We start from the raw sequence: 26,981 nt of genomic DNA on the forward strand, positions 1-26,981 counted from the left end.
CTCACAACCATCTGTAGCTCCAGTTCTAGATCCGGTGCTCTCTTCTAGCCTCCCTGGGCACAAGTCCCACACATGGTACACAGACATACATGCAGGCAAAACATCCATACACAGTATATCCCATAGATTAAATACAATTATGTTAATTTTAAAAATCTATAGAGAATTGGATCTACTTCTGCATTCTTTGCTGAGTCACACTGACTTAGCTTTTCTGCTAAACCATTTACCTCAGGTTAGTGGATTTTTAGTGTATTTTGATGTCCAGTGAAGAAAAAAATTCCTTCACTATTTTTTATTTTTGAGTGTATTTATATAGCTTATTCAACATTTCCTGTTTTTGTGAATTTTTTCCAATTTTAAATTTTCTAAATTCTAATTGTAACTTCATGCTATATGTGACAGTTAATGCTGGAAGAATGGACAGTTTGCTATGTCTGAAGTCTCTGGAGAACAGGCATGTGCTAGGTTAGAGAAAGCAGGAGAGAAGAAGGGAATGTTGCCCTCGTCACTGTGCAACCCAGGCAAACTTCCCAGTGCTCTTCTGGGAACTGGGGACAGCGAGGGCACTATCTGTACAAAGCTGTCACAAGACTCCCATCCTTTTCAGTGATCAGTAGTCTTGTTCTTTTTCTTCCCAATTTATAGTGCTCTTTATGCAGGGCTGTAAATTTTTTATTTTGTTCCCATATAGTTTAAAAAAAATTCTTTTTACCACTACTATTATGGGTGTTTATTGCTAGAGAAAATCTATATATTTAACATTTTCCTTGGCCCTTTTACCAATTCCCTACTCCTAGTAAAGCCTCTTTTAACTTCTTTTCGGTAGTGTCTAAGATTTTCAAGACATACAAGTGTTCTTCAGGTAAGCAGCCTGAGGTGGCCTACCTGTGAAGATGCTATTCTCTTGACCCAGAAAACCCTACAGAATCATGTAAATCAAGAAATCCCCAAACTGTGGGGATGGACGCAGGGTCGGTGGCCAAAAAAGAATGCTGAATTTCTTGCTGCATGTGCTTAGAGATGCAGAGAGCAACGCTGGACCAAGGGCTTAGAGGTAGATTCTCTGGTCATTGAACATCCACGTGAAGGCAGCACCCAAGATACGCTGATGAATTTACAGTTTGTGGCTGGATTAACCCACACATGAGCTCCCCTGCCACACTGAGGAGATCCTCACTAAAAAGGAACAAACTGTTCCAAAGCCGGAAGAGGAGGGTGCGCAGAAGAAAAAGACATCCCAGAAGAAACTGAAGAAACAAAAGCTTATGGCATGGGAATAAATTCAGCATAAAATAAATGCAGATAAAAAAAAAGGCACAAGTATGTTATTCACTGATGTGCTAGGGAGCAGGCACAGGACCTTGTGCACACTACATTTAATGTCACAAGTGTAGCAATCTCTTCATTTTGCTTCATGATATTTGTTTATTATTTCTCTTATTTTTTGATAGTTTTCTCAAGTTGTTACTTCTTTCCAGTTTTCTTCTCTGTTAAATTGAAGACATAATGGGCAGGCTATAGCTCTGTATTCTAGCATGGCACTCACGCATGAGATCCCAGGAATAATGAGCTTTACTGTGCCGTGTGTGGCTTCTTGTGAGGGTGGAGACGCCTGATGGATACAGAGACACAAAAGAATGGAAGACCTCCTGCCCAGGGTGGGCCTACTGATATAGGTACAACCAAGACTTTCCTAGAAAACAAACAATCCCCACCCCCACCCCCCGAACAAAACAAAACAGCAACAACAACACAACAACCCAGAAACAGCCCAACATTCTAACACCAGAAGCCAACTGCAAGGAAAAACTTGGGAATTTCATTTTGTTGTTGTTGTTGTTGTTGAGACAGGGTTTTTCTGTGGGTATGGCTGTCATAGAACTCGCTCTGTAGAACAGGCTGGTCTCAAACTCAGAGATTTGCCTGCCTTTGCCTCCCAAGTACTAGGATCAAAGGCGTGTGCCACTGCTGCCCAACAACTTTGAAAAAGTTTAAGCAGACATTATTGTCCTTTCTGTCTGTTAGCAATAAAGAAAACATCCCAACCGGCTGGTAGTGGTGCATGCCTTGAATCCTTGCACTTGGGCGGCAGAGGCAGGTTGAGCTCTGTGAGTTCAAGGCCAGCCTGGTCTACCTAGTGAGTTCCTGGTCAGCTAAGGCTACATGGAGAAAACCCTGTCTTGAAAAAACAAAACAATAAAAAAGAAAATATCCTGCCCAAAAGCACAAGGTACTATAAAAAAGATAAAAAGATAATAATCTACAGAAGATTATTAAGTTGCCAAACCCCAGTGACTTAGGGTAATCCTTCTTGCTTTAAATGAATATTTATAGTGATTTATATGTCAGGAACCGAACAAAATGTTTCACCTATATTCACTGAGTTGTGCCCCCCCCCTTTTTTTTAAAAAGATTTCTATTTTTATTTTTTTACGTGTATGGGTGTTTTGCCTGCATATGTTATCTGTGTACCACGTGTGTACCTGATGTCCACAGAGGCCAGAAGAGGGCCTCATATCCCCTGAACTCTAGTTACATGTGGTTGTGAGCCACCACATAGGTGCTAGGAATTGAACTCAGGTCCTCTGGAAGAACAGCAGCCAGTGCTCTTAACTGCTGAGCCATCTCTGCAGGCCACGGAGCTGCATCTTGTAATGACTCCATGGGTATGTACTTCTGGGGTTATCTGACTGTCTGGAAGAGGAAATCATGTATAGCCCAAGCGGAGGGGCTGACACTGCATTCCAGAAAGCTGACTCTGGAGTCCCCATTTCCTAGTTACACAGTGCATTTTCTTCCCACCTAGCAGCATGCAGACGCAGACTAGCTTAGCTCAGCTCTCTGTTACTAGCTCCTGCCTGCCTTCCAGAGCCCACGCTCACCGCCAAGTCTGAAGAACTGAATTGATAAGGGACATTCCAGCCTAGTGTTCCGTAAATTTTCCTCTCATTGATCACAGCATTGAAGAAACAGAGGCTGAAGAGAATCTTTTTCCACCACGGTCCACAATCATTCTTATCAAATATCTCTTCTGTTACTTCTCCACTCCCTCCGTATCCAAACGTTTGAAGTAAATTGCTTTTCAATCCCTGGGGAGGCTCCACAGCAATCTGTAAAAGAAAAGGGAGTGGAAATGCCAGGTGGCTCTAAGACGGGAACACGCCCTGGTGGGCCCCACTTCTCACAGCACTGGTGACGCACATGGCCAAGAGCTATTTCCCAGGACCACTGCCAAGTCCAAATCTAGGCTATTTGTTCATTTGCCCTCTTGAACATCCTCTGTAAAAGGATTCAGATTTTCTATCACCTTCTAATTCATATTTTAATTTTGAGACCTGGTCTCACTCTGCAGCTGTGGCTAGCATGGATCTTACTATGTGGCTGAGGCTGGCCTTGAGCTCACAAAGGTCTGTCTGTCTAAGTCATATTTTAAAGACAAACCACAGCCCTGGGGTGGTAACTGTTACTGTGACCACAAGCATAGTGTTCGGGAGGGACAGAGTTTGCTGGTGTGCTCCATCACTGGGAGCTAAGGCCGTGGCAAGGGAAAGGAGCTGCCAGACAACAGCCAGGTAGCATACACAGGGAGCCAGACCACAGGAAATAGGACATAGCCAATCACATTAGAAGGGAGAGTGGTGACTTTGTGTTATTGAATTCCGATTGCCTTGAGAATCCAAGCTGCTGCCTGCTTCACCAGAGTAGCTGAGACGATTAAATATGAGGGTTTTATTATGTGTGCATGGCTGCTAGTCTGAGATAGCAAGCGTCTTAATCAGTACCTGCTTACAGTGTGTGTGTGTGTGTGTGTGTGTGTGTGTGTGTGTGTGTGTGTGTGCGCGCGCGCGCGCGCGCGCATGTGAGTGTATACACACAAGCTAGGAATATAATTGATTTAAACATTGGCAAATAGAGTGCCTTGTGTAATTCTATGATGTATAGTACATAAATACTGCGTGGCTATGCAAATACATTATATGGGGAAGTGTATGTGTGTACATGAACATGAGATTTCTTAGTTCAAGATCAGACTTATTATTTACGTGTGACTCATGTCAGGGGGATGCAGTGGGAGTCATGTAGCTATGCATGATGGGACTTCAAGATGTCACTTGAGCATATGCAGATGGCTGGCATGGTAGCCCCTCTTGGTTTACAGTAACAGGGAGACTTTTCCTTGGGGAAGGAGGGAGGTCTCTAACCATGGCTCTGTTTTGAGATAGGCCTGGAGCTCCCTATGTAGATACAGATGAAGCGGGCCTCAAATTTACAGAGATCCACCTCCTGCCTTCTCTCCCTGATGCTAGGGTTAAAGGCATGCACCACCGTGCCCAGCTTGATAGATAGTGCAATTAGAGCAATGGACCTAATGGAAAACAAATGTCCTTGAAACTCTATGCCCTCTTTATTCCTACTGCCTCCCAACTTCTCCTCCTGGCCACAGGCAACAGGCCACTCGTGGTCATAGTCAGCCTGGTCTTGGGAAGTAAACAGGGCATCTGAAGTCACAGGCTGAAAGTCTCTTGGGTTTCTCTGTCTGCTCCAGGGCAGGGCTGCTGGGAAGTGACTCTGGGAGAATGGAAGCAGTAAGGAGCAGTGGTGCAGGAAAGCCCTTCTAGTTTTAGGAATGCTGACTGAGTGTGCCCTGCCTGTGTCTTCACTGGTTTCTCTGTCATTTGAAGTCTGTCTTTAACAGGACGAACCACGTCTTCATTGTTGGAATTCACAATTCAGACAAAATCCACAATTAAGGCTAGTTTAGCAAACAGTTTGTTTTCCTTCTGTTAGAACTTTCCAGAGAGTTAATGAGCCATACAGTGGTTAAGAGGAACAGAAATAAGAAAATGCCACACAGTTGGGTGTAGTGGCACATACTCAAGAAGCTGAGGTGGGGGATCATTTGGGCTCAGGAGTTCAAGGCCAGCCTGGGCAACATAGCAAGACAGTGTTCTTGAGGGGAAAAAAAGTAGAAGGCATAAAGGAAAAAGCTATGCAGATGTGTGCATCTTGGTTTTCAACAACTGGAAGATGAGCATCCTTTTTGAGAAGCAAGTGTCAGAGCTGGGAGTTATTGCAAGCAGGTCTACACACTATGGTAGCATCCTCCCTACCCTGCAAAAGCTGACAGTGAGTACACCATGCATGTTCTTCTTAATTTAGAATAATGAGGGATGATGCTTGATAGTCAAGCAGGACCTGCCAGTCAACACTGAAATCCTGCCAGTTTGTTCTTACCTTCACACCCTTCTGAAGAATAGGAATTGGGAAAGAACTATATGATTTTGAGCTTAACCAAAGCCTAAAATCAGGGTCCATCTCCATATCTGGATTACTAAATCTGCAAAATAAAAATGTAAACATTAAAATTTTGTGCAATATCTTCTCAGAGCCAGAACATTTTAATGTTTCTGTGACCTTACGGATCATTTCAATGCCAAAGACACCACTCACAACAAGGGCTTTGATGGTGTACAAAGAATTGTAAAAGATCCATCAGTTTCTATTCCCCTTAAGTTAAAAAAATCATAAATACACAAACTTGAGAAAACTTCTGTAACATGACCTGAGCGGAAGCTAGGTGTGGCAGTGCATACCTCCCACTGGGAAGGAAGTGGGGGTCACAAGTTCAAGGGCAGCCTTTCCTACATAGCTATCTCAAAAAGCAGGGTGGGGAGTGGGCAGGTCAAACTGGGATACCTGAACAGCCAAGTAAGTGACAGTAGGACCTGGCTAAATGAAATGAATGCAATAGGGCAGCAGAAACTTTACTATCTTCCTAGTCTGCATGGCCAGCATGTGGGGTGAGGGTGTGGCGGTCCCATCTTGTCATTCTTCTGCTTTGACTGCCTGAAAGGAGGCTTCAGTTAGACTGTAACTGCTCAACTTAGATTCCTAAAGTCTCTCCTAAGACAGTTGGTGCTATTCTCAGACCGTTACTCTTTTAGCAGTTTAAAAACTATTGAGTGAAAAAAAAAAAAAAAGATGACACTTGTGAAATCACCCAAGAGTCAGAAGGCAAAGATTAATTAGTAATATGGCATTTAATAGATGCAGACCTGTGGAACATAAGTGGCTCAAACATTTCTAATTTCACACATTGCTGACTCTTCCCTCATGGTGAGTTATAGCAATTGAGCGTCAAAATGCAGTCAACAAGAAGGCTGAGCCTCTGGAAATCAAGTGTGTCAGTGCTGTGGGGAGTGCAGCCTTGAAGTGATTCCAGCTGGGGGAGGTCGGAGCAGGGTAAACATAGGCCATAAAGGGAAACACTGTTGAGGGCTGTGTATGAGGTCCTGTGCTAAATAAGGATGAAAATGCCATCTAAATAGGTGTTTAAAAGGAAAAAAGAAAAGTCCGTGTGCTCTCAGGACAGTCATCAGGGCAGCGGTCAGGGCAGCTGAGGGTTTTCTAGTGGCCAGATACATGGCTTCCGCTTTGCTGTGCACACTATGTGTTGCTCTTGGCAGTGTGACTTCACAGTGCGGATAGTTAGTTTAACCCTGGACAGACAGACGTGGACTTACGACTCTATGATAGCGCAGAGTCTTGGCATGAAGGATGCTGCAAGGTGGCAGTTCTGGAGGAAGACCCACTGATTCTTTTGGTTCATAGCGTTAAAAATGAGCTCTTCTGCTTTGGCCGCCTGGCCTCGGCCCAGGGAAATCATGGTCACCTTTGGACTTGCTTCTTTTAACTCTTGTGCGAATCTTAGGAGGATATTGTTGAGGTCAATCCCTGTAGGACATGCAGAGGTGTCTCAAGCTGTAAGCTCACTTGGTTCCCTCAGCAGATGCAAGCCTGCGCTTACTGCTGGGGTGGTGGGAGACGATACAGCGGCAGGAGAATGACTCAGGTTTTGAAGTGAAAGCCTACATTTCAAAGTGTGTCCCCACCACTTGCCGGCCTGTGATACAAGTTTCCCAACATCTGGGAATGGTAGCTCCTTATGAGCACGACTGTTGGGCTGTCATGCCTGTGTCTACTTGTCCCTTTGTCCTTTGGTAATGGATACAACAACCGCTCATGAAGGCTGCTAACCCAGCTAAAACACCATGTTTTAAAACATGATGAAGAGAGGTGTGGGAATGGAGACTTGGTGCAGGGGTATCAGCAGCAAAAGTGTGTGAGGAAAGGGTGTGGTCAAACCTTAGCTATCTCTCCTTGAGAGAGGACTGCTGTTGACTTGAGGGCTGGCCAGCGGCCTGCTGCCATGCAGGAGGAGGGCAGCATCTTTACAGGTGTCAGGTACATATCTGGTACACCATGATCTGGCAGATCTGGTGAGAAGACCCAAGGAGAGACGGTGCCCAGGACAAAGCCTCTGCCTGTGGAGTCTGAGTAGGGGGAGTGGTGAATTCTAAAGACACATTGACTTGGAGGGTGTGGAGCTGAGGAAAACTGAAAGGAGGTGCTATCCTTAGGGCCCGCAGAGCTAAGGCAAGGGACAGGGGTGGGAGTGTGTAGGTCAGAGGTACACAGCCCACTTCTGATAGTTGCCTTTAAAAACAGAAACCAGACAAAGTTTTTTTTTTTTTTGGTTTTTTGTTGTTTTTGTTTTTTTCTGAGCCAAATGTGAAGGACTATGGCTTAGGAACTGATGGACATGACCCTAACAAACATGTTCCACCACAGAATGGGATAGGACCTCTCAAAGATCACTGTGAATGCAAACAGTCAATAAATTTAAGGGTGGAGCCCCAACTTGTTTTTTTTTTTTTATGGGCTTGAAAATAGTTTCTACAAAAAAATGAACTCTAATACATTTTTTCATCTTGATTTATATTTTTAGAAAGATTCATCCTGCATATGGTTTAAAGTTAAAATCCCTTTTCAAAGATGTTAGAAGGGTACGAAGCTTTAAACAGAATAACTGGACACAGGCTCTGTTTCTCCACATCCCCTTTTTTGGCTGGCATGGGGGAGGGAGGTGGTGTTTTCCAGATAAGGTCATGTAGCACAGGCTAGTCTAAAAAACATTCAAAACAGAAGTTGATCTCGAATCTACAATCCTCTTGTCCCCACTAAAGGAGTGCTGGGTACCACCCTGAGTTTACGGGGTGTTGGGGCTGTGCCCTTGGTCACAGGTAGCTCACCATAGGAGTGAATGAGGATCAGCGGTGTCTGAGCTGTGGACTCTTTATAGTATTCTTTCAGATTAACTGTAGTCTTGTGGATATATTCACCTCCCATTTTTTCAGTTATAAACTTTTTTACTGAATTCTCTAAACGGTCTGGCCGAAGAATTTTAATCTGAAAAATACAATGAAGACAAGGTAAATTTAAAATCTACACAGAGGACTATTCCCAGTGGTAAAAATGAAGTGTTCTGGCTCTAGCCAGAGTTTCCTGAAGTGCTGTTAACAAGACAGCAGGTGGGGTGGGGGGCACTCCTGACCATTGGTTGGTGTGGTGGTTTGAAAGGAAATAGTCCCCAAAGGGAATAGCACTATTAAAAAGTGGAGCCTTGTTGAAGTAGGTGTGGCCTTATTGGAGAAAGTATGTCATTGTATGTCACTGTGGGGGTGGGCTTTGAAGTCTCCTATGCTCAAGATACCACCCATTGTCTCAGAACACTTCCTATTGCCTGCCAATCAAGAAGTAGGACTCTCAGATCCAGCACCATGTCTGCCTGCACACCATAATGATGGACTAAACCTCTGAACTGTAAGTGAGCCACAATTAAATGTTTTTCCTTTATAAGAGTTGCCATGGTCATGGTGTCTCTTCACAGCAATAGAAACCCTGACTAAGACAGTTGGTTTCCCCCTGTCCAGCTACCTTGTGTTCCTACGAAGCTCTTCCCTACTCCACAAAGAGAGCTTGGTTTGGCTACACAGGTACACACTGTGATCTCTGGCTTTGAAAAAGGACACTTTTCCTGGGTTCCTCCTGCTCTGCTGTCATCTCTATAGCAAGAAGAACCCATATAGTGTGGGGTTAGAAGATGCAAGATAACCCAACTGGAAGACAATTAATCCTCCATTCAGAAGACAAAAAACAATGTCATAGTCTGTAAGTTTAAGTGGGACAGAATACAGGGCTGGGAGAGCTTTGGACATGTGACCCATGTTGGGCACACATACAGTGCATGGATAGTGGACACAGAACTTCCCTGTGAAGACTGCCTCATACATCCTACTTACATGATACATGTCCACATGAGGACCATGAAGTGTGTTCTGGGAAAGTCCAGCATCCCTGCATAGAGGGCAAGTCTGAAACTGTCCGAGAATGGACTAGGCAATTCTATTACTCTAGAGAACCCTGACTAATACACCCCTCTTTTCCATCCACTGACCATGGACCGAAAAGCCGCTGAAATTCAGCCCAAATAAGCCTTATAAGTTGATTATCTTAAGCATTTTGCTACCTTAACAAATCTGACTGATATACACCTAATTCCATCCTGAATCTCCTAAACCCCAAGCCAGATTCTAACACGACTGAGAGGTTGGAGCTGTGTAAAATGCTGCCTTCGAGAGTACCACTTGGCTGAATGTGGCTTAGCTGTTGAGTCACTCACATGGCCTCTGGACATTAAAGACAGGAATCAGACCTATTACCTGTCATAACCAGATTGGGTAGCCATTGCTGTCTCCCTAAAGGACAGGGCCTCTCCTTGTAATTTTAGCCCAGAGGAGAAGGGCAGAAAGTGAGCTTGTAGACAGGGCGTATCTCAAAAGAACAGGGAGATAATGGTGGCACTGGGCAACTCAGTTCATCCCTCAAGGCTTCGTCTTGTCTACAAAGGATGAATGTGGGGGGGCACAGGACCACCCTGTGATGAACTATTAGGGTGGGATGCTGGTGCCTCCCACTACACCAAGGTACAGTAAATCACAGCTTGAAGAAGTCAGCATATTTTGCTTATAAAATTTTAATTTTGAGGGGTTCAAACTACCAATAAACTTACTTGAAATACTTAGAATCATAATCTTTTGTCTTAGTTCATCTTACCAAGATAAGTCTTTGAAATGGAGTGAGTTTTTCCCAAGGAAAATTTAAAGGTTTAAATATTTCATCATTTTCATTCAGAAGTTCAACTAGATAGATACCATCAAGAGAAAGAGACTGCAATTAATAACCAGACAGCGGTGAAATTCAGTCATAAAAAAGAAATACGGTTGGCTATATTTAGGATAACTTATTAGTAAGTGTTATTCCTAGGATTTGGGGCATTGATATCCTTTACCATGAAGCAGACGCAGGCCCAAATGATGTGAACAGGGATGTAGCCGGCAGGATGCAGCTAGGGACATAGGAACAGAGCTGCAAAAACTGAAGGAGAATGAGAAGCAGAGGACCAGGCAGGCCCTCAGCATCCGCTCTCTCAAGTGAGCTCCAATGTATAGTTGAGAGATTTTTACTCACAACACCTAAAACAGATGGGGAGGTAAGAACTCCCAGAAGCTCAGATAGGATTACCAAATTTTGAGAATTTACTCAGTTATTTAATTTTTCACACTGACTCCTCTCTCTGTGGTGATGCAGGCTTGCTTGCAAAGTGGGGACGCCCTCCAGGCCTTATTTCCAGCCATAGCTGTTGTTGTTCCTAATTTCATTGCTTCCCTGGTATTTCCCCAATGACTAAACTTTACATACAACTTGGATTATAAAGCAAATATATATTTTGATTTGAAAAAAAAAATCCCACGGGTATGTGTAAATTCAATCACAAGTGATAAATTCGGAGTTATTTGCAAAATAAAAAGATCCTCACTTTACAAGAAGGGTTAACCGAGTTCCTTTACATAAAAGTTATTGATTTTTGCCCTCTATTAAGATATAGTAGGGAATACAGATATTTAGTGATAAATGCAAATAAATGAAGAAACAGTGATCCACAAACGAAAGTGCATGGGTGAGTGGGGCTTTTTCATTACAAGTGGACAAGGAAGGAGGTAGAGAAAATAGACAAAACTCATGAACATCTTGCTGCCTGTATGCTGCAGTTTCTATCAACAAATAAGTGATAATCAGATTTAGAAACATACACAAAATGACTCATATACATTAATAGTATTCTTATGAACAATCAAAATGGACATAAGCAGTTCATTTAAAAATGAATAAAGTATATGTATGAATAGGCAGATCAACTCACCGATAGTGCTTTAGAAGATACTAATACGGCAATTAAAATTGAAGTATTTTGAACTTTTCAGGTTGGTACAACTCAAAAGAGATCAAGCCTTCCGTTAGAAAATGGGCAGTTGGGCGTGAGAGATGACTCAGTGGTTCAGAGCACACACTGCTCTTCCAGAGGACCCAAGTTTGAATCCCAGCACCCACATCAGGTGGCTCACAGGCACCTATTAGTTTGAGCTCCAGGTACCTCTGGCCTCTGTGGGCACTTGTAGTCATGTGTATATACATGCCTTAATACACATATACTTAAAGATAAAAAAAAATATTTTAAAAGGCTAGGCACGCACACTGCTGGTGAAAATACATAATTTTTTTTTTTTTTTTTTTTTTTTTTTTTTAAGAAATCAACCTGGCAGGGACTTCTCACATGACAAGTGTTTCCTCTGTTCGGTATTTCTACTTCTGGAATTCTCTTTCTGACAGAGAGGAAGTATGTGTGAGAATCCTGATGCTATAGGAATACCTTATGTGCATAAGAACAAAACTCTGCAAGCACAAATGGAGAAAAATGTGGCAGGAAACAAACTAGGCTGTGTCCCAAGTAGGGCATTTCATAGTGGAAAGGACGAGAAAAAAGGAAGTGGGGTTCAAAGCAGAAAGAGAAAAGGAAAACTAGACAAACGGCAGCTCCTGAAAGATCTGTGTGCGCCAGCCTGTGGTCACGCACATCTTTAAACCCAGCACTCAGGAGGCAGAGGCAGGCAGATCTCTGAGTTCGAAGCCAGGCTGGTCTACAGAGTGAGTTCAGGAGCCAGGACTATACAGTGAAACACTATCTCGAAACAAACAAGCAAGCAAACAGATCCATTTCCTGTGTAGTCCTTCCCTGGGCTTGTTATGTTTTTCATGGGTATCTTTTTCTTTCTTTTTTGTGGTTCTGGGGATTGAACCCAGGGGCCTTGACACGTTGGGCAAGTGCTCTCCCACTGGGCTGTATGCCCAGCTCCTGTGTAACTTTTAGAACGTGTCTACTACATAAAATGAGGGGCCTGTGAAGGTTCCCTCAGATGCAAGGTTCAGAACCAGTGTGCTATAATGACAGGCCGACATACTTGATTTTTCCAAAGTCCAGAACTCACACAAATTTCTCACCTATAACAGTGAAATTCCTAAAAACCACTTCCTTATTGTGAGAATGGCATTGACTCAAACATGCCACACAGAGCAAACATAGCAATGCCCCTCTCCTCATTCCCATTTCCCCCCTTTCCCAACATCTCTGGTGGTCCCAGAACTTGCTTTGTAGACCAGGCTGGTCTTAAATGCACTGAAATCTACCTGTCTCTGTCTCCCAAGTGCTGGGATTAAAGGTGTGTGCACCACCGCCCTGCTCTTTTTTTTTTTTTTTTTTTTTTTTCAAGACAAGGTGGTTTCTCTACGTAGCCCTGGCTGTCCTATAGACCAGACTAGCCTTGAATTCAAGAGATCTGCCTGCCGTTGCCCTCAAGTGCTAGGCATGCCTCTCAGGATCTACCTCTATACATTGAAAATCCACACACACACACACACACACACACACACACACACACACACACACTTATTGAGGTTAGGCTAAAGTGCTAAGGTCCCTACCGTCTTGTGACGATCTGGGACTTTGCAGAGGTAAAGCCTCTTCTGAGGCGAAGGGTGTGCTCATTAGAAAGTACACAGCCTTAGTGTCCCTAAAGGTGTTCCATTGCTGCTCGTTTGACAAGAGCGATCTGCAGAGAAGGGAGAATGGCTCCATCTGGTTGCTGAGGTACTGGCATTGCTCCCATCTCAGGTCTGTCACCCATTGAAGATGCTCCTTCCTACGTATTTCAAATATACCTGAGAGAGAAGGGAAAACAGTCGCAGGAGAGAGAAATCCTTCACCTTCTGGTGACCCATTCCAGAGTAGATAATTGACAAGCATTTGTTGTTGAGCAAAGAGCCACTTCATGTAAAATCAGCTGGAGGGGCTGGGGCCATAGCTCAACAGGATGCTTGTCTGGCATGTGTGAGCCCATGAGTTCTGTCCCCAGCATCGCAATGAATAGACAGACACATTAACTAGATAAGCTTGTGTTATGTTGTTTCTTCTAGAACAAAACTGACTATTTAAACCATTTTCAGCACAGAACTCAGTATTACGTACATCTCACTGTGTAAAGCAGATCTCCAGAGCTGTTCTGTTCCCAGACACAACTTCTCTTTCCTTTGCCTTCCTCCGAGCTCCTGGTGGTCAACTATCTATTTTTATGAACTGCCTTCCTCAGACACCTCACAGGAGTGGTGTTTGTATTTTTGTGACTGTCTTATCTCCTTCAACAAATGTCCTTAAGGCTTAACCATGCAGTAATGTGAAATGGGACTTCCTTTCTTTCAAATTCGATTCCAATTTAAAATTTGGAATTTTAAACAAAATTTATGTCAAATTTTGTTTACCCCTCCATTGATTGGTAGACACGCAGCTGCAGACACCCATTAGCTTTTGCAAATGTGCAGCTGTGATCGTGGCCGGGCAAGTGCCTTCCAGATTTGCCACAATCTTTTGGATGTATACTTGGAGTGGGATTGCTGGATCATTTAATAATAATTTAATAATTTAATGTTTTGAAGAAATGTCATTCCATTTTTCATATTTGCAATTCCACCAGGAGTACATAAACATTAAAGATATCACGGCCATGCCAAGGGTTCCTCACAGGTGCATGTGTAAAAGGGTGGCCTTAGCCAGTTGCTCTGTTCTGGGAGGTTTGGAACCTAGAGGAAAGGGGATCCTGGTGTGGTGGGTGGGCCTTAGAGGTGATGATCCACTTCTGGTTCCAGCCCAGGCTTTCTGCTTCCTGATCCAGTGTGTGAACGAGCTGTGTTGAAAATCCCTGCCCTCATCCTTAGACAAATAGCCCCTGAAAGTGTGAACCTAAATAGTTCCTTCTTTCCTGAAATTATTTCCTTTAAGCATTCCTGTAGTACTAGTGACTAATACCAGTGACATAAACTTTTTATTACCTGTAAGGATTTTAATAAAAAGGTGTGTGTGTGTGTGTGTGTGTTCATGAGGATGTGCTTGTATGTGTGTATACATACATGCAGTGGTCAGAGATCAATGTTTGGTGATTTTGCTCAGTTACTCTCCATCTCTGTTTTTAAAACTGCATTTCTCAGTGAACTGGAAGCTCCCTGAGTGGCCCCATCAGCTTCCAGTGGTTCCAAGCACCGATCATTGTACCCGTTTTTTAAGGTGGGTGCCTCAAATCTAAACTTAGTCCTTCATGTTTGCACAGAAGGCACCTTACCAACTGAGTCATCATCTCCCTGGCCCTCTGCTAGGACTTTTATAGTTTCAGGGCTTACATTTAACCCATTTAGATTTAATATTTGTATTTGGTACAAATAAAGGTCCAACTTCATTCTTTTATATGTGCTTATCCAGTTTTCCTAACATAGGTTGGTGATTATTTGAACACAAATGTATGTGTAAACTTGTGGGATCTTTATTCTATGCCCTTGACTTTTTAAAAAAAAGATTTTCATTTTAAAATGGTGTGTATATGTGAATGTCTGCAAGGGAGAATGTGCACATGAGTGCCATTGCCCACAGAGACCAGAAGAGGGCATCAGGTCTCTTTGGGCTCGAGTTATAGGTGGTTGTGAGCTGCCTAATGTGGATGCTGGGAACTAAACTTGGTCCCTTCTTCAAGAGCAGTATGTGCTTTTAACCAATGAGCTCTTTCCAGCTCCTCATTTTGTCTGTTTTTTATGTGAGTATAACCTACTTGTTTAATAGCAATGCAGTTTTATAACGTGTTCTGAAACGAGAAAGTATGAGACATCCACTTTGGTGATCTTTTGAAAAGCAGTTCTTGAGGTAGAAATTTATTTTGTTGACCTGAGATCTTTATTTTTATTTTTTAAATGGTCGGTGTGCGTGTCTGCCTGTATGAGGGTCCGTGCATGTGTGTGCAGGTGCTGGCAGGCATTGCATCTCCATGGAACTGGAGCTATAGGCAGTTGGGAGCTGCCTGACGTGGGTGCTAGGAACTGAACTTGAGTCCCCTGTAAGAGCATATATGTTCTTAACTACTAAGCCATGTCTCCAATCCTGAGAGCTTTCTGTTTTTATATATTTATAGTCATACATTTCCCTCTTAGCATTGCTTTTGCTACATCACAGAACTTAAAAGCTTCAGTCATTGAGTGACTGTGTGTTTTATGTATTGTTCTGTTGCTGTGAAGAGACATGGTGAACAAGGTAACTCATAAAATAAAGCATTTAATTAGGGGCTTGCTTACAGTTTTAGAGGGTTAGTTCATGGTCATCATGGTAGGAAGCAGATAGGCATAGAGCTGAAGCAGTAGCTAAGAGCTTTACATCCTGATCACCAGACAGAGAGAGAAAGAGATGCTGGGCCTGGCATGGACTCCTGAACCCTCAAAGCCCACCCTGAGTGACACAGCTTTTCCAACAAGGCTACACCTCCAAATCCTTCCCAAACAGTTCCACTAAGGACTGAGCATTCAAACATACGAGCCTCTGGGTGCTGTCCTCATTCAGACCACCACAGACAGGCATGCTTTTTGGCTCAAGTTTTCAATAGTAAGTGAAGAACATTATGCAGGAAGGGGCCTGATGGCATTGTAGTCAATGTGGGTGTCCCTAGTCACTACTGATAGGTAATCTGCTTTATATTAGGACCACCATAATCTTACTAGTTGTGATTTATTTACTCATTCAGTCACTCACAAAAATGACTTAGGAGGATCATGAGTTCTAGGCTAGCCTGGCTATATAGTGAAATGTTTTCCCCCAAACAAACAAAGAACATGCTGACTGCATGTTCACACATTTGTGAGTTTGACATAGAATTTGACCTCAATCACAGAAGTAAACCTCAAAATCATTTAGCATTTTACAAGGAAACATATGCCAGTGGCTTAAAAAAAAAAAGGAAAACATATCCAGAGAAATTATTTTTACTTACTATTCAATCTAGTCTTGGTTAGTATATTTCTAATATTTGTCAAAAGGCCAGAGTATAAAAAGATGTTCCATTCTTCTTCTGGAAGGAATTCTATGTCATCATCGGCCACCCGAGTGTCACTGACACTATTTCTCATGATTGTAGTGCAAAGCCGGAAGGAGAAGCAGAGTTTATGCTCATTGAATAGAGCTGAAGAGGCCGCCTGCAGAAACCACAACTGTTACACAAGCCCGAGAGGCAGTGCTGGCAAAACTCATGGTAAAAGGACAGCTTACCTTAAATATGTTTCTTGTCAATGTATCTATTACGTCTTTACTATTCTTGGATAAGGGAGTTCTCCTACTTTCTGGATTCTGTTCATCTGAGATACTTGAAGAAGTCTCATCATCATCATCATGTTTTTCCTTGGATGTTTTGTCCATTTTCTGATCATGCTTGGTTTTGGAAACTGTTGAGAAAACAAAAACCTGCCGGAACCACTGCAGGGAGAACTGGTACATATAGTCTACCTGCGTGAGACTGGCCATCAGGAAGTAGAGCAGAGCGCCCCGTGTGGCTATGGGGAGGTAGCTCTTGCGGATTGCTTCAATTTCACCTTCTGCCTTTTCTGTTTCTTTGATACGTTTGGAAATTTCATTTGAAGTCATTTTGGATTTTCTTAGGGTTTCTACAATTTCTTCATCATCTAATACATTTCCTAACAAACAAAAAACAAAATTAAACAAACCATTGAAATGACAAGTAGCTGTTTTCCGCTCCGGGTACTGTAAGAGTTTATACTTGTGGGTTTTTTTTGTCAGTTTTATGTCCAGTTGGGTTCTTCTTTTTCTTTTAATAGTAAAGCAGGGTTGGAGGTTTTCTTAAAGGAATTTTGACTGAAACATAAGGTTTAGGATAAAGAGCTAGAAAAGAGAGACTCAAGTGTGGGCATGGACTTCAGATAGGTTTAAAATGATTAATCCTACCCCCCCCCCAGGGTCTCTCTGTAGCTTTGGAGACTGTCCCAGAACTCCCTTTGTAGATCAGGCTGGCCTTGCACTCAGAGATCCACCTGCCTCTGCCTCCCGAGTGCTGGGATTAAAGGTGTGCGCTGCCCGGTTGATTAATTAAATATTTCTAAGAAGTAGGATTGACAGTAATCAGGCCCCACTTCTCACTCCCTTTTCTCAATTCTGTTTGTGAATTCCATTTTTATTACAGGAGCACAATAGGTAACAATTTCATCATAAAGAATACTTTGACCTTACACACACACAGACAGATACAGACACACCTACACCCACAGACACAGACACACGCACATAGGCAGGCAGGCAGGCAGGCAGGCAGACAGACACACACACACACAGGCTAAGGATGTAGCTCAGTGGTTGGAGTATTTACCTGTACGCACAAGACTCTGGGTTTGATCCCTAGCCCCACCCCTAATATCAAGCATACTATTATTTCGTGTAATACACTCTGCTATTTCCTTTTGACCAGTGAGGCTCATTCTTCAATGTTATCTGACTGCAAAAGTCTTTTGAGCAAGCACCATGTTAGACAGACTGAAATTCTTCCCACTTCAAATATATCAAGGGAGCTCTAAGATCTTCCTTATAAACCATTTTTCTGTCTGTCTGTCTGTCTTTCTTTCCTCTCTCTCTCTCTCTCTCTCTCTCTCTCTCTCTCTCTCTCCCTTCCTTCCTCTCTTTCTTTCGTTCTTTCTCCCCTCCCTCCCTTCTTCCTTTCCTTCTTCCCCACCCCCTTTCTTGAGAACAAGTTTTGCTATGTAGATTAGGCTGGCTTCAAATTCAGTGATGCAAATGCCTCTGCCTTCCAAGTCCTGGGATTGAAAGCATGTGCCACCACACCTGGCCTTTTTTAGTTACATTTTTAAAGAACTATTATGGGTGCTAGAGATGGCTCATCCATGAAGAGCATGCATTGCTCTTGTAGAGGACCCAAGTCCTGTTCCCAGCACTCATGCCCCATTCCTAGCATCAACATTGCGGGGCTCAAATCTCCCTAGAAGTCCAGCTCCAGGGGATCACATATTGTGTCTCCTAATGAGACACAAATTCAAACTTGAAGACAGTTTAGGGTCAGATAAACTGTGTTTTCTCCCCAGTTGACTTAGGTGTAGTTGTATCAGTGTGAGCCAGGAAGAAGTTGACATAAACTTATGTTTTATTGCTACAAAAATATTCTAGATTTTCTTCTAGCAAGAGGAGAGCAATTTTGACTTCTTTGCTAATAAATACATTTTAATGTGATATCTAAGAGTCACATGACATTTTCTCTATAAAAGGTCCTTTAGGATCAACACTTGGTGACCCTAAGTGTCTGTGGCCAGCTTTGCATGAAGTAGATGGGAGATGCCTGGAGAATGAAGATAGCACTGGCAGGAGTCAATTTGCACCCCCACCCCTGAGATTTGCTTAAAATTTTAGGTGCAGTGTTTGGTGGTCAAATGTGTATAGAAGGAACTAAGTAAACATGGGTAACAAGGAACATCAAAATTCACAATGTGAAACTTAGAAATGGGTGGGACTCCCCATCTCAACTGGCTATATGGTAGTAACGGGGACTTGGCATTTTGGGTCCCAGTTCAGAAATTAGCTCATTTTTTCTTCTTCTGACTTTCACTTAAGTCTCTTGAACATACTCAGTGTCTCTCCTCACCTTTTGTTTTCTGGAGTAAGGTCAATGTTTTGTCCTCCAGTTCCTCCAGAGTTACAGAGTCAAGAGAAATACTCTCTAGTAACTGAGCGCGTTGATTTTCTAAATGAGGAAATTCCTGTTTTATTACTGTAGATAAAAGCTGATCTTGCAAGCTTTGGAATGTTACCGTGAAGTTGATAACAGTAACAAAGTTATAAACGGATGGAAGGAAATGGGGGTTGTCTAGTTCTGTGAATAAGTACAACCTAAAAATGAGAAAGAGACCAGTTAGTCAAACAACTTACAGAAGAATAAGATGAAACCAAATGTCTAAATAATATAAACTATATTTTTCTGGAAGTGAAAAGATTCATTTTTAGTGTTACTCAGTTTTGTGCTCAATGCATGTTCTTGGTTTATACTATGTGCAGAAGTATGTGTTTAATACTTTAATAACAGCCTCTGGGTTTAAGCATAAGGCCAGGGCCTATGACAAATGGTCATAGAGTTTTGGGGATTTGGAGTTACTGGACTTTCTAGCTGAAAGGCAGCCTGGGCACAGGGGTGAGGTGGGGTGGGAGGAAGGGCAGGAGGAATGGTGTTGGCTTAGAGCAGGTAGTAAGAAGGAATGAGATTCTGGTCTTGCTTTGCTTATAGCAACTAAGAAGAGCAGGCACAAGTCTACTCCACTTTTAAAAAGTGAGGCTGAGGCATGGCCAGAGAGAGTGGAGATATGTCCCCAAATCTGTCTTTTAAAGCAATACCATGTTCCTACCTTCTGGAAGACATCCATTCTGGGAATCAGTTGGCTACAATTACTATGACTCCCCAGGCTTTGCCCACAAAGAGACACCTGGAAGGCCTTCCTGGGAACTGTGTTTCTGTGGCCATTAAATGTTACCACAAACTAGCTCTTCGTGAAGCTGCCTGGAGGAGGGCGTAGCTTCCCACTGCAGCCCCAGAGGCTGTGCAGCTGAGAGGAGAACAGAACAGAAGGGAAGCAAGCCTGCCCTGGCAGTTTAGGGGCAGGGACCTCAAAATGAGCAGTTCTGATCCTTGTCCTTGACCAGAAGCCAGGAACGGTCTTGGTTCTAATGGCACTTCTGTGTTGGCTGGAGGCCAGAAACATCAAATGTGTTTAAGAGTCACTGTTACTGTTCTGGGTTCTTGCTTTCTCTTCTCTTGAAGCTACTGAGGCACATGAACTCCCATGTGATGGGATGAGTGGGTGACCTGCATGAGCCTCTACATAAGGATCCTTGATGATGACACAGCTTTGTGACACAATTTTGCTATATGGGAACTCTGTTTCAATCAGTCCTGTCTCTTATGTCTCACCAGGAACCCAGAATAAATTCCTCTCCAAAAATCACCCTTGCTGTTTCCCACAGAACTGAGTGTTTGAGTTCAAGAGACAAAGGACCTCTAAGTCCACTAGCTCCAGTGGCTTTGGTGGGTGTTGACTGTCTAGGAGCCCAGTCCTCCATATTGCTCATCTGAGGCCAAGAAGTCTCTGTAGTTGTTAAGGATTCCCATTTTCCCTCCTAGTGCTTCTACCTCCCTGGGTAGAAATCTTTTTGTTCTGAATACTAAATATGAATGTGGTGTGTGTGTGTGTGTGTGTGTGTGTGTGTGTGTGTGTGTGTGTGTGTCTGAGCTAAAGACTGACTTCAAGTATTTCCCTTCAGTGCTCTCCTTACTTTCTGAGACAGGATCTCTCAGATGGTGAGGATGACTGGCCATTGAATTCTAGGGACTGGTCTCTGCCTTCCCCAAGCTAAGACTACAAGTGTGTGCTACCCTTTGCAGATGCGTGTTGTGGGCCCGGTTGTTCATATTTCCATTGGCTGAGCCACCACTTCAGGCCTGGAGTTTTTGTTCTTTTAAAGTGGTCAAAGCTTATCATGTCTGTGCTGGTGTTGGTCAGGGGATCAAATCAAACTCTTCTGGGCTAAGTGGGCCGGGCTTCCTGCCTGTTGACTTCCCGCTCAGCTTTGGCCACAGTCCCATGAGGTACATACAGCCTGACAACACTGATAAAACTCACTCTCTGAAAATGAGTGACAGTCACAACCCACAAAACCAAGAGGAATGTTCATGATGCCATGGCTGTTTTTCCTCAGGATCACAGTCAGCAGGATGGATGCACACGGCCTTCCGTGTTCATGCTACTGGATTTGACTGTGGGGTCGTTACCTGAACCTTTTGTTGTACTCTATCTCAGTGCCACCAATTTTGATGTAATGCTGCCCTCTTTTCTGGAAAATGTCCTTCTTCAGAATTGCCTTTAAGCTGGGAGGAAATGCTTCAGGGGTATTCTGAAAACGTCCGACAGACAGACAGAAAAAAATCGTCTCAGACCAATCAGTTGAAAAGACGCATGGTTGATGTCTTCCGAGAAAGACAGGTGTAAGAGAGCTAAACTATGTACATATGTGCACATATATAACACACATATAATACATGCATGTATGTGTAATTGTGTATACATTTGTTTGACCAAAATCCTGGACACTGAAAACTCCTCCCTCTTACGTTCATTGCATATAACAAGGCATACACTAGAAAGAAGGAATCCGACTACATTGTCCACTTACATGCAAGAGGACACGCTCTCCTGCTTGCATGGCCGTTTTAAGTGTTTGGAGGTAACTACTATCTTCAGCAGAAATCTCTTGCAGCTGAGGCCCTTCCATCTGACGGATCCAGTAGAGTGCTTGCTTGTGCGGGTCAATCACCAGGGGCCACTGCTGGGTACTTTTCATCAAGATGGCATTTTCTGTTGCGTGCTGACCGAGAGGCAACCCTTGATTATGCCACCGGCGGATCTGGAAAGGAAACACTAGTGTATTTTACCAGTTCAGAAACTTCTGCACAGCCTTAGCTCCTGTAAAGGGTCACGAAGGATCCTAAACCACCATTGCTTTTAGAAAAATAATCCCCAAGAGGACCAAGGGAACAAGTGACTTAAAGCAAATTGGAATTTTGATCACGACACTGTAGAAACAGGAATCTTTCCACCAAGCCGCCCAAGTTCCGCCTGCCAACACGTTAAAGTCCCAAGTAACACAAAGAGTCTTACATTAGGTACAATGTTGCTGGCCAATGACTAAGATTTTTTTTCTTTTTTGCCGATTTTTTTATTTGAATTAGAAATATGATTGTTTTACATGACAATCCCAGTTCCCTTTCCCTCCCCTCCTCCCCTACCCCCCCCAGCTAAAACCCTACCTATCACATATCCTTTCTGCTCCCCCTGGATGGTGAGGCCTTCCATAGGGTGTCACTAGAGTCTATCATATCCTTTGGGATAGGGCCTAGGCCCACCTCCTTGTGTCTTGGCTCAGGGAGTATCCCTCTATGTGGAATGGGCTCCCAAAGTCCACACCTATGCTAGGGATAAGTACTGAACTATTACAGGAGGTCCTGTAGATTTCTGAGGTTTCCTCACTGAAACCCATGTTCCTGGGGTCTGGATCAGTCCCATGCTGGTTTCCCAGCTATCAGTCTGGGGACCAAGAGCTCCCTGATGTTCAGGTCAGCTGTTTCTGTGGGTTTTACCAGCCTGGTCTGGACCCCTGTGCACATCACTTGTCCTTCTCTGCAACTGGATTCCAGTTGAGTTCAGTGATTAGTAATTACTTCTACTTCCATCAGCTGCTGGATAAGGGCTATCGGGTGGCATATAAGTCAGTCATCAATCTCATTATCAGGGGAGGGCATTTAAGGTAGCCTCTCCTCTGTTGCTTAGATTGTTAGCTGGTGTCATCTTTGTAGCTCTCCAGACATTTCCCTAGTGCCTGATTTCTCTGTAAACCTAAAATGTCTCCCTCTATTATGGTATCTCCATTCTTGTTATCTTCTATTCTTCACCTGGCTCAACCTTTCTGCTCCCCCATGTCCTCAACTCCTGAGATTCTCTCTTCCATCTCTTGTAATCTGTTGGTTATGCTTGCATCTGTAGTTCCTGATAGTTTACCCAGCTTTTCTATTTCCAGCATTTCCTCAGATTGTGCTTTCTTTATTGTCTCTATTTCAGTTTTTAGGTCTTGAACTGTTTCCTTGAGAGATTTGTTGATCTTATATTTTTTGGTTTGTTTTTTCTTCCATTTCTTTGAGGCCCTCTATCATTGTCATGAAGATGTTTTTAAGGTCATTCTCTTCTGGTTCATCTGCATCGTGATGTTAAGATCTTGCTGGTGTATGGTTCCTAGTCTCCGGTGGTGTCATCTTGGTTTTTCTGTTGTTGAATGTGCTTTTACCTTGTCCTCTTCTCATTCTTTCTTCTGATGGATGTAGCAGGAATCTCTTCCTCTCCTGGTGGGTATGGGACCAAGGTTCCCTTCTGTTATATGCAAACAGTTGCAATACTCCCGATGTCTGTCCTCTTCTTGTGGATGGAGGTGGGACTGTTACCAGGGCCTTGGAAGTATCTGGGTGTGTTGGATCCCGTCGCCAAGTTTGGCTGCGTGAGCAGACCCCTGGCATCACGTGTCCCCAGCACTGCCATAGAACGAGCAGACCCCTGGCATCACATTGTCCCCAGCCCTGCCACAGAACCAGATGTCTCAGATTTCTATTTGGTAGCTCTATCTTAAGTTTCACCCATAACTATTAATCTATATATTTTATAAACATCTTATTGAGGACGCCGGCGGAATGCTTCCCGTCTTCCTGGGATCACATGGTGGCTGCTTCTTCACTACATTTCCCAGAATCCTGCTTCTGTTAGTCCCATCTATCTTGCTTTCTTATTGGCCAACAGTGCTTTATTCATCAACCAATAAGATAAACATATAACCAGAAGGACCTCCCCCATCAGCACCTCCCTACACTTCTACAAAAAGTGCCACCAACTAAGGACCCAGCCATTTAAATACATGAGCCTATGGAGGTCACCTCATCCCAAGCACATCACTAGTTTATCTGTTTGATCTGTAGTTTATTTTTACTTTTAAAATGTTTGCTGAACTGGGCTGAGCTTAGGGAATCCTGTTGAAGAGAGGGAGGAAGGATTGTATGAGCCAGGAGGGTCAAGGTCATCACAAGGGAACCCACTGAAACTTACATGGGCTCATAGGGGCTCATGGAGACTGGACTGACAACTGGGGAGCCTGTGTGGAACTGACCTAAGCCCTCTTACATATGTGTGACAGTTGTGTAGCTTGGTCTACTTGCGTGTCTCCTAACAGTGGGAACAGGCCTATCCCTAATGCTTCGGCTGCTTTTGGGAACCTATCCCTTATACTTGGTTGCTTTGTCCAGCCTTAATACAAGGGGAGGAGCTTAGTTCTACCTCAGCTTGATATGCCAAGATTTGTTGACACCCACGGGGACCCTGCCCCTTTCTGAACAGAAACAGAGGAGGAATGGGTTGGTGAGATGTAAATAAAAAATGTCTGCTTAATATTTGAGGTCTTGTTATCAATAAACAAGTTTAGAACTGTTGCTATAGTTCTGGAGAATCAAACCCATTCTTAGGGTGAAGTAAGATCTGATAACATTAGTATGCTCTGGGCCACAGAGACTGTTTCATCTTTATTTGTAGTCTTTGTGCATTTTCTCCCTTTAAAAAAATCCTCAGTCTTAATGTTTTAGATGTGTTCTTTCTAAATAACATGTGTGGCTTCCATTCTGTGCTTTGGTATAAAACTATTATGTGGGCTTACGATCTTAGACTCTTAACTGGAACATTCAGGGCATATGTATCTAATGCAATTAGTCACGTGTTTAGAAGGTCAGCCATCATGAAACAGAGAAGCTGGTATTTCCTCCTGAGACCTTATAGGTTGTAAGGTCCATTGAAGTAGAGTTGTCACTGAAGAAACTAATCTAGAATGAGGAGGATTAAATAGTAGTAGGCATTTCTCTTTTTTAATCTTTTAAATATACACAAAGGACTTATCTGCATGGACAATAGATGTCTATTGGTAAATATAGGCCTGCGCTTTTGGCTATGGCTAAGAATGCACCCATGGTTAAGTAACTGCATTAATTCTATTACTGAAAGGAGTTTCAGAGAAACTAGCTAGATTCATTATGACAGGATGTTAGAATTACAACAGAAAAAAGAGTATTTTGTGATTTGATTAGAGAATGAGAAACAGTATAGATACAGCAAATGGAGGCACTAGATCTGCAAGTTAAAAAAGAAGGAACAAAAGGCTGAAAAACAATAATTCACCCGTCACAATCATTTATGGAAAACATCCATGCCTAAAACACATTCCCCAAAACAACCACCAATGAAAGCCACTGAATTGCATAGTAGAATTATGTTACGACCTCATTTTTTTCTGCCATCACTTTCATCAGGGAAAATTTGGATGACAAGGTGATTGTGTGTTGATTGCAGAGGTCCTCCCATTTCTGCATCACTGACTGGCGGAATTCTGGTGTTAAGACTCCGCTGTAGGCTACACATGCAGACGAAAGAAGTATGTCACCGAAGATGCCTTTCAACTTGTTGTCTATTACGTTGACTGTTTGTTGCCATCGAATCTAAATGTTAAAATGAAAATCAGTTTATTGAGTAGATAATTATTTATGAAATATTTAAGTGTGTGGCATACATGCGTGGACATGTTCATACTGGGTGTCTTTCTCTAGTGTTCTCCACCTTATTTGACTTTTTTGGTGTGTGTGTGTGTGTGCTGGCTTGAGAGTGAGCTTATGCCACGTGTGCATGTCTGGGTCTGCAGGGAAGGGCAGAAGAGGACCTTAGGTGTCCTGCTCTATCACTCTCTATCATACTCCCTTGAGGCAGGGTCTCTCTCTGAACCTGGTTAGATTAGCAGCCAGAAACCATAAGCTGTCCTCCCCCACCCCCCGCCCATGGTTGTTGGGATCTGAACTTGGTTTCTTATGCTTGCATAGCAGTGTTCTTACCCACTAAGCAGTCTCCCTAGCCTATTTCTATTATATATTTCTGTATTGGAGACAAGGTCTCTCACTGAACCTGGAACTCACCAACTGGGGCTGTGCTAGCCGGCCCGCAAGTCCCCAGGCCCCGCCTGTTTCTTCCCTCCAGCCCTTGGGGACAGATGTTCTAAACTCAGTTCCTCACACCTGGAGGCAAGCACTTTGCTCGTGGAGTCACCTCCCTGGCCTGGTATCATGAGACACTTTGAAGATGAATGGTCTCCATGCTTGGTCTGGCACTGCTATTACCACACCCATTCTATTCTGAAGGTACAAGAGGTGAATGGCATTTAAAAGTGGGCCAGGCTGGGCGCTGGGGCACACGTCTGCAAACTCGGCACTCAAAAGCCTGATTCAGGAGCAGTGCCATCAATTCCAGGCCAGCAAGGGCAACAGAGACCTGAGATGGATTTCACTCGGGGTTTTATCACATACTGCCTAAAACTACCTGGCAATACTATTTCTTATTGAGATCTGGAGAAAAATCTCATTCAGATAACACAAAAGAATTCTGGTGGCTTTGATAGTAGGAAACAGACTACAAAAATCTTACCCTGTCCCTGCCACAGAACTGTTTTCTGAGAGGAAAACTAGTCCTGATAATGAGGTCAAGGCCTGCTTTGACTGCATCATGAGAATTGGCCCTTCAACAAGCAAACAGAATCCCATCATGTTGTTAGTAATGCTCAGCCATTCTTACCCCCACCATCTGCTGGACAGTCACTGTCAACAGATACTTTATTGTGAAATTCTGACACTTCACCATCCCATTAAAAAAAAAAAAAAGCCACTGAACCAGGAATGGTGATGCTCATATTTACTCTCAGCAGGGAGACAGAGGCAGGTGCATCTCTGAGTTCAAGGCCAGGCTCTTTTTCCATTGTGAGCGCTATCTCAAAACAAATAGATAAAATTTCAAAAAATGTCACCGACTTCATGTTCAGAGGAGGGAGTTGCAGTGCAGAGAGCACCAAGTGTGTGCTTGGTTGGTCACTGGAGGAAGCATGGTTAACAGAAATTCACTCCTCTAGGATCCAAAGACCAGGAATAGTGCTGGTGTGTGTGTCCTGTCCCCCCCTCCTCACACCCCCCCTGCCCCCGCCCCACTCAGCAGTCACTGGTCTCTTGGGGACATCAGTCAAGTTTTGAGGAGAGTAGTCTCCGTCTGGGTGGTGTGAATTTTTACCACAACCATATCATTGTCCTTAAAGAACCTTCCATGATATAGTCATCCCAAAGGACAGGTGAGGTGTAACTAAACCAAGATTCTAGCCAGCTTATTAGGAGTGAATTAGAAACACTTAAACATCAGATAAAAGG

At 43.3% G+C, this 26,981-nt stretch overlaps 1 protein-coding gene across 1 annotated transcript in view; it reads right to left on the reverse strand.

Annotated features, from left to right (window-relative positions):
- Dnah14 (dynein axonemal heavy chain 14) overlaps positions 1–26,981 on the reverse strand; it is a 197,374-nt gene that overhangs the window by 22,210 nt on the left and 148,183 nt on the right. Inside the window, 12 exon segments of the mRNA XM_035445296.1 lie at positions 2,886–3,113; positions 5,239–5,341; positions 6,528–6,738; positions 8,097–8,253; positions 9,961–10,046; positions 12,724–12,960; positions 16,098–16,299; positions 16,373–16,794; positions 18,762–19,006; positions 20,937–21,058; positions 21,338–21,568; positions 25,026–25,241. Of these exon segments, the coding sequence (XP_035301187.1) occupies positions 2,886–3,113; positions 5,239–5,341; positions 6,528–6,738; positions 8,097–8,253; positions 9,961–10,046; positions 12,724–12,960; positions 16,098–16,299; positions 16,373–16,794; positions 18,762–19,006; positions 20,937–21,058; positions 21,338–21,568; positions 25,026–25,241 (2,460 nt within the window).

This window comes from Cricetulus griseus, chromosome 5 (assembly GCF_003668045.3).
Source record: "Cricetulus griseus strain 17A/GY chromosome 5, alternate assembly CriGri-PICRH-1.0, whole genome shotgun sequence".
NCBI lineage: Eukaryota > Metazoa > Chordata > Mammalia > Rodentia > Cricetidae > Cricetulus > Cricetulus griseus.